This window comes from Pelecanus crispus, chromosome 2 (genome assembly GCF_030463565.1).
Source record: "Pelecanus crispus isolate bPelCri1 chromosome 2, bPelCri1.pri, whole genome shotgun sequence".
Classification (NCBI taxonomy): Eukaryota; Metazoa; Chordata; class Aves; order Pelecaniformes; family Pelecanidae; genus Pelecanus; species Pelecanus crispus.
This window is the reverse complement of record NC_134644.1, coordinates 76,373,736-76,381,679: the sequence shown is the minus strand read 5'-3', so window position 1 is coordinate 76,381,679 and position 7,944 is coordinate 76,373,736. Positions and strand designations below refer to the sequence as shown.

At 49.3% G+C, this 7,944-nt stretch overlaps 1 protein-coding gene across 1 annotated transcript; it reads left to right on the top strand.

The window, feature by feature from the left end:
* Positions 1-2,830: 2,830 nt before the first annotated feature.
* On the top strand, positions 2,831-6,317 carry EDN1 (endothelin 1). The gene is made up of 5 exons (XM_075706125.1): positions 2,831-2,894; positions 3,141-3,300; positions 4,252-4,410; positions 4,673-4,780; positions 6,179-6,317. Exons 1-5 carry the CDS (start codon positions 2,831-2,833, stop codon positions 6,315-6,317), a joined length of 630 nt encoding a protein of 209 aa, XP_075562240.1.
* The last annotated feature ends 1,627 nt before the right edge of the window (positions 6,318-7,944 follow it).

The following is a 7,944-nucleotide window of genomic DNA, read 5'->3' as shown; positions in this document are numbered from 1 at the left end:
GGGTTACTCCTTCCTGGGGAAACGCACCTCCTGGCCTGGCAATCCCCACAGCCTGAAATGACCCATCCAGGCCCCTGGCAACTGAACATAAATTTGGTTTTGCGTTATTCAAACAAGCAACAGGAATAGCTTGATTCTGGTCAGTCTCAAGATCTGAAAGCAGAGCTAACAGAAATCGCTGAATCAGAGGATATGGATCTCTGACAACAATAATATTTATGAATCCTTACCAAAAAAGATGTTTTTGTTCTTTCAAAAAAAAAAAAAAAAGCACCTTCAGCGGTCCCTGCAATATGTTTGTGCTTTGTTACTCAAAGGAAACATGCATGCCATTTCTGCCAGCTAACAAAATACCTTCTAACAAGGCATCTTGACAAAGCTGAAAATATCTTACACCAATGTGAGTCATTTTGGCTTCAAGTGCACATCTTAGAAAAAGGAATCTCAGAGAAAAATCTCTTTTTAAGTAAGTGCTGTCATGAAATACGGTCTTTAAGTGACAGGCCTGGAAAGGCTATGCATATTTGTATTCTATACAGAAACGATAGCTATCTTTCAACCCACTCAATTGCTTTGTGTTTTTTCTTTTTTTTTTTCCTAAACACCAAGAAGAAAAAAAAAAAAAAAAAAAAAAACACCCGATTTCTTTCCCAACTTTTGGATACTGACAGTTTATTACTTCAGTGGGCTATGATTACTTTTTATATGTAGCTAGATGACCTCTGCTGGTAGATTCTTATCATAACTTCAATAATTCACAAGTACAGGTACAGATACATTGGTATTCTGGTAAGCGCTGCCCTACATACACAAGAAGACATAATACACAAGGAGATACAATCCCTGCTCTGAAAAATAAACTCCCACGCTGAAAAGGTGTAAAAAAAAAAAAATATTGTATAACCCAGCTTTCTCCACTCACAGATGTTTTATAGGGCAGTTTTTAGAGAACCTTTGATAAAAAGGTATGACCATCTCAGGATGGGGCCACTGGTGTTTATTCAGCACAATGGTCTAAATGCTCACTTATTGCTCGGAAAGCCCCTGAACATGATCTTGCGAGTAAGCAGGGAGGTTATATCGAGGAAAGGATTAGTCTCCACTTGCATTCCTTTCTTGTACTCTTTCTCATACCATCTGCTAACAGCCATTGTGGGAGAAAGGATACCAGCTAAACGGACCTTTATTCTGACTCAGCATGGTTGCAGACAGTCTGTCCGCTATGATACAGTGGCACAGTATAATCTGATACTTGAAAAAAAAAATAGGTATTCACCTGAGAGATCACAATGCAACTTGCAGTTAACAGCCTCGGTCTTTGTGATAGCCAAGGTCATTTCTATTATTACAGCACAGTGCACGGAAATACCACAAATACCAAGAGAGTCTTATCTCTTTATCATAGGTGAAATTGGCACGCTTTGCAGCACGACAGCTCCGCGTGGGATCACAGGCACTCGAGTTCATTTGCGTTTAGATTCAGAGGCCGGCTTTCTCGGTTCGGGGCTCAGCGGATTTCACGCCTGTATGTATGTATTCACGATGGCACCGCAGCGGCCATTTCTCAAGCGCCCGGCCTCCACGCCGACACCTACCGCGCCTCAGCACGACAAGGCAGCAAATACAAACGCGCCGGGCAAACACTCGCCCTGACCTTGCCAGAGTTAGCGGCAGGAGCCAAAGGCGAAGGCTGGGCAGGGGTCTTTCGGCCTCCTGACCGCACGCCCCTGCCTTTACACGCCTGCTGCTGCCCACACGGCCCGGACCCTAAACCGCGCTGTGGCACGGCGCCCTGCCTTGCCACGGAAGAAACGGGGGGTGACACCCCCGCGCCTCACCGCTGCTGCCAAACCCAACCCTTCGAGACCCCCCCCCACCCCCGGACCCCCCCCACCCCCGGAGTCCCCTCGGCCGGGCCTGCGGAGAGCGGGTCGGGCGCACTAGGCCGCGCTCGCCCCCGGGGATCCCCTCGGCGCTGCCCGGCAGCCCCCGGCGCCCCGCTGCCGGCTCCCTCGGCAGCTGGGGAGGGACGGGAGGGGCAGCTCGCCTCGACAGGCCCTGTCCCCGGGGCGGCGGCGGGAGCGGCGGCGGGGCGAGCCCGAGGGGCGGCCGCGACACCACCACGGGGCGGGCGGCACCGCGCCTGCCGCCGCCGCCCGGCCCGCCCCGGGCTGTTATCACCACCAATAACAACAACAGCAGCAGCAACGCTGACAATAATCACAATAATTACTGTTGTTAACGGCGAGGGCGATGGTTCCCCGCCGGCCGCCGCCGGGCCCTGCGCGCCGCCGCCAGGAGGCCGAGGCTGCCGGCCGCCCTCAGGTGCGAGGCGCGGGGCGGCAGGGCGCCCCCTGGCGGCCCGCCGCCGGCACGGCCCGCGGCTCCCCCCCCGCCCCCCCCCGCCGCGGTCCCCCCCGTCCCCCGCCCCGCCCCCGGGTCGCCCCCGGGCCCCCCCCCCCCGCCGCCCGCCGCCGCTCTGAAGTTCGCAGGCGGTTTCCTTTCCAGCCCGGCCTTATCTCGGCCCGCACGTTGCCGCGCGGTGACTAATAGCAGAATAACATTGTCTCGGGATAAAATAGCGCCGGGGCTGTTTACCCGCTCCATGGGGGTTCGCTATAAAAGGGCGCCGGGGACCGCCGCGCCAGCCAGACGCGCCGGGGCGCACCGAGCCGCCGCTTGCCCCCGCGCCGCGCCCCGCAGGGGACAGGACACGGCTCGCCGTCCCGACGCTGGGAGAGACTTTCCCCGCTTTTTTTCCCTTTTATTAATTTTTTTCCCCCCTTTTTTCCCCCCCTCCCCGTCTTCCGTCGGCTCTCGGCTGCCCGCTATGGATTACTCCCAGATGATCGTCTCGCTGCTCTTCGTGCTCTGCCCGGGGCTGCTGCCGGCAGGTAGGTGCCGGTGCCCAGCCGCTCGCCGGCCCCGGCCCTGCGGGGGGGGGGGGGCTGCCGGGTGGCGGCCGGGGGGCTCCGCGCCGGGTCGCGGCCGGGGGGGCTCCGTGCCGGCTGGCGGGGGAGCGCCGCCGGGCACGCCGAGGGGAGGGCGGCCGGAGGAGGCTGAGGGATGCCGGCGGGAGGCGGAGATGCGCGGGCTGCGTGGTTGCCGCGGGTGCTGAGCTCTGCCGCTCCCTCCCGCAGCCCCCGGAGCCGGGGCGGGCGCCGCGCCGCTCCCCGCCGCCCCCGCCGCCGCCGCCGCCACCGCGCACCGCCGCGCCCGGCGCTGCTCCTGCTCCTCGCTGCTGGACGAGGAGTGCGTCTACTTCTGCCACCTCGACATCATCTGGATCAACACCCCCGAGTGAGTGAGCGGGCCGCTGCCGTTCTGCTTTGGTTGGGAAAAGGGGGTGTGTGGGGGGGTGAAATTAAGCACCACAACTCCCCCCTGCAGAAACGGGAAGGGGGGAAGGAATAGTTGTTTGCGCGGTCTCTCCTATTGCTCCCCCGCCCCGCTCTCGAGTTTAGCAGCGAGACTCTTCACCGGGAGAAAGCAAGCAGGACCTGACCACCTAGATTGAGCAGATAGCTCCTAATGGCCCTCACACACCTGCGTTCCTAAAATCCGGGCAGGAGTATTTCCTCTGGGTGCTGCTCAGCAAAGGCTACAGGATGCTTTTCACTATGAATCAGAAGTGGACAGAATGCCAAAAGTCTGATTTTGCCAGCCTGAATTTGTCCGACTGTTTGTCTTTCTGACAAGTTAGGAGGCGAGAAGGCTTCCTTTGACACGGGGTGGCTCCTTGCTGCCTCTTGCTGCTCCCTGCTGCAAATTAATGCATCCCACGTGTTAACAGGGTTACGTACAGTGTCCATGTCTATGCTCTCCTCACCAAAACGTAGATGAGCAAGAGCCTCACCGGATGCTGCAAAGACTGACTCTGCTGATTTGTTCTGCTGCTGGGTTTCCTTGGAGCAGAGAGGATCTGTTCCTCACTTTTTTTGCTTCTTTCAGTGTTAGCAGTTACCAAAGTTCAAAGAGATGAGGTTTTATTGCTTTCTATCACACAGGGAGGCACAGCAGCCTTATGAAATCACAATTAAAAGGTCATTAGCCTTGTCAGTAGTCATTCTAATGAATAAGTTGCAGGATCACCAGGAGCATTTGCATGGAAACTATGACCAATGAGGCATTCCCAATCCCACAACCTTTACTCATGCAATCAATCCCATTGATAAGATTGTCCAAAATACCCTGCTGTTTTGAAGCCACGGAATTATTTGAATGACTTTCATGTTGTCTCTTTGATCATAGGAAGACTGTCCCGTATGGTCTCGGAGGCCCTTCTCGATCCAGAAGATCGCTGAAGGACATGGTGCCGGAGATGCTCGCTGAATCTAGCAGCAGATGCCGATGTGCCAACCAGGAGGACAAGAAGTGTCTGAACTTCTGCCAGACAGGAAAAGATCTCTGGTGCGTCTGTTGTTGCTGCTCTTTGAAAGGCGGTGCATGTAAAAGGGATGGATTGTGGTAGACTTACTCATTTTGGCACTTGCTGAGCGAATAATCTCCCCAAAGCCTTGCCTCCTACCTGAGTGCTCACACTACTATGATACATGCTATGGTTTGGCCCAGAAAGATCGCTTATTACATGCCTTGAGAAGTGGTTGATGAGATGCCTCGCCTTGTGGACTGCAGACTTGTTTTAACAGCAGCACCTTTTCACTTTTAACAGGGCTCAGTCCACAGTGGAGAAAACCTTGCGTCACCGCAACAAAGCTGGCAATTGCATTGGACCCAAATGCGTGGACCGACAGCTTGTTGACAGCAAGAAAATGAAGCGGTGAGTTTCTTCTTCGCGTCCTGCTGTAGTTCCCTGGATTAGCAATAGAGAGCACAGTTCACCTGCCTTTGGGTCAGCGTGGGCTTAGCTGGTGATTTCAGCTTGAGAGTTACGGAGGAATCGGCGAGGGTATCTTGAGGGCTTTTCTTCATGCAGTGGGCTTTTAGCTTGTGAAGACATGGGTGCTGAGCTCTGCCTAGCATCCTCCATTTGCTTAGAGGAAGCAGGCTTAGTTGTAGGCCTAAAGGTAAACCAAACTTCAGAAGAGTATGAAATCATGAAATACTGATGGAAGTAAGCAGAGCCTGTCATTTTAGCGTGTTCATGCACTATCTTAACTACTTAAAAGTATTATGTCCCATCTATTCTAATATGAAATTGAATCAGAATGCCTTTTCTTAGATACTTTGCCCAATTTTACTGGAGGGAAAAAGAGAATAATATTGATCTGTCCAGTTTTTGAACATATTCTTTCTTCTGGCTGGTGTGGCTGGCTTTTTAGAATGCAGGAGGCAGATTTCTACCTGCCTTATCTCTTACATTGCCCAATAAACCTGTGTAAAGTGAGTACAGGATGTTAGCGATGGAAATAACTGAAAAAAGGTTGAGGAAAGGGAAACCAAAGACTAAATTAATATTTGAGCCCAATTTAATATTTTAGATTGGGAGTAAATTTCAGGACTGCCCTTTGAGGTCTGTACATAATAAATTGAGTGGCAGCAGGCAGCATATCACTCCACAGTGCAGTTCAGAGGCACATGCATTGGACTTGGTGCAGCTATGAACCCCACAGAGGTGAAGCCAGCTTTGAAGCTGGGTGTTAGTACAGCGATATTGGCTCTGGCGTTCAGCGTTCAGCCATATGCCCGTGTAGAAGTATGGCATAGGGAAGTTTGCCCATAAAAAAGAAGACTCTTTAGGGCTACTTTCAAAAGCAGAACAGGATTTATGGGAGCAGGCAGCCTGATGATTTTGAGTGAGACTTAGGCTCTGGAAGTCCTCCATCATTTTTGAAAATGGGGCTTGCTTACTTACTTACTTGAAAAATGCACCCATTCATTGGAACCAGGATCAGGTTTACCTAAAAGAAACAAAGCAGCCAAAAACAGTAACACTGAAGACCTCTTGATTGGATACGTGCTATTTAAGGACGTCTAGGGCATCTATATTTGAATGAATATTTTAACTTATTTTAATGTTTGCATTTAAATTCTGAATCCAATATTTCAAGCGGCTTAAGTTAGAGTAATTCTGACAGAGGTATAGCAATCAGCAGTTACTGTGGATCCCATGGCAGAAATCTAGACTGAGGCTCATTTAATCAAAAACTGAATGTCTGCACACTGGAGATGCATCCACATTATTGCAACAATAAATGTATATTTCTTATTTTTGCAGGCTGGAAGCCATTGGTAACAGTATCAAAGCTTCCTTCAGTATCGCAAAGCTAAAGGCCGAGCTCTGGAAAGGGCGGAAGCTGAAACATAACAGGGCGAACAAAAGGCAAAGCATCTGGGAAAGCCTGAAAGCATCCTAGTGGGAAGATCACCTGAATCTTTCTCCGTCACACTTGCTGACAAAGCGTCACCAGAACTCTCTCTTGACTTCTAACATTCCATGACGCCAAAGGGCCTCTCTATCCAAGTGTTTGTGCAGTAGAGCAAAACATTAAGGAAGTCCCATATTTGGAGGTATAAAAGCAAAGGACTTCATGATTTTGGAATTCAGATGGATGGGTAGAGGGGGTCAAGAGGATTCCGCAGTAAGATACATGAAAAGCCATCTTTCTGAAGAAACATTTGAATATTGCTTCTGGAATGTTACCCATCAATTGAGCAGCTTTCAGGGTCTACATCAAAAGCATCTTGCAAGGAAGACCTCACAGTTGTGCTTAGAAAGGACAGAAAGCAAGATCTGAGTGGACAAAGTTCAAAGCGAAAAACACTACCTTTTGATTAAAATGCAAAAATGAAAGCCACAGTGCTACTTTAATCAGGACTTACTGCATATATACATGTCTACCTCGCATTCTGTTTTTTGCACTCCTGCTAGAGTATTTTTACACCTTGTTATTGCCTCTACTAATCAGCTGCAACCCTTAGCCTTTCTTCAGAAATCTAGTTTACTTGTACAACCAGGGTTATCTGAATGTGGGTTAGACACTGTGGTTGTTTGCATAGTCAAAGTCCTTTGGTTTTGGATACCAAAGGACTCTTCAACATAAAATAAAAGTTAGAGGACACTACTAGGTTTCCCATCACAAGGATATTTGGCTAACTGAAGCTCTAATAATAGAGGTTGTTGTGTCTTGCATGCAACCAAAAATGCACTGAAGTGGGGATGTACCAGAGGCTGTTGTGAGGTTTATTCAGTGCCTTGTTTGGTGTAAATATGTCGAGACAAAGGGTTGTTTTGAATTATGTCAAAAGGCTAATATTGGCTGAATGTTTATAGCGATGAATTTGTTCACATTGTTGAATTTGCTGACAGGTTGAATCTTATGTGCTTATTTGTTGTGTTTTGTATTTATATTCACAGAAGTTCTTCGTTATATTTACCATGTTGAATACACATTGAAGTAGGCCATATTGGTCTATGCATGTTTTATGTATTTCTGTATGAAATTGGGAAATGCTTTATGCCTATCAAGGTAAATATCTTCAGAAATAAATATTTTGAATTACTTTATTGGCTTGTTTTTCATATGCCCCGTTTTTCTGTAGGCTGTGGCTCCATGATCACGGAGGTAGATTGCTCCATGTACAAAGCTGACCTAGATGAAGTGTGTGCACATGATTGCCTTTCTGTCAGATTAGCTCGATCACAACACAGAAAGGTTATGCTCGATGTGATTGGAACAGAACAACAGATAGTACTTGTTCTAGCTTCTAGCTTCCTCATCAAAATTTCATGGTGAAATTTGAACTGGCCAAATGAATTTATCTTGGAACAGCACTCTCACATGGCTGATATCTTTTTCATCCAATAGTATAAATTCTAATGTTGTATTTACTGTACCATTAAAATATTGCCAATAAGGGGTTTGATATACATGAAGTTGAGGAGAAAATGCACACACTGGATGCTTTGTGGGCTATATTGGGCTAGGCTGTGTTATGTTACTTATTACCATGTTATCCCAAAAAGTCTCAGCCCAGCCCACA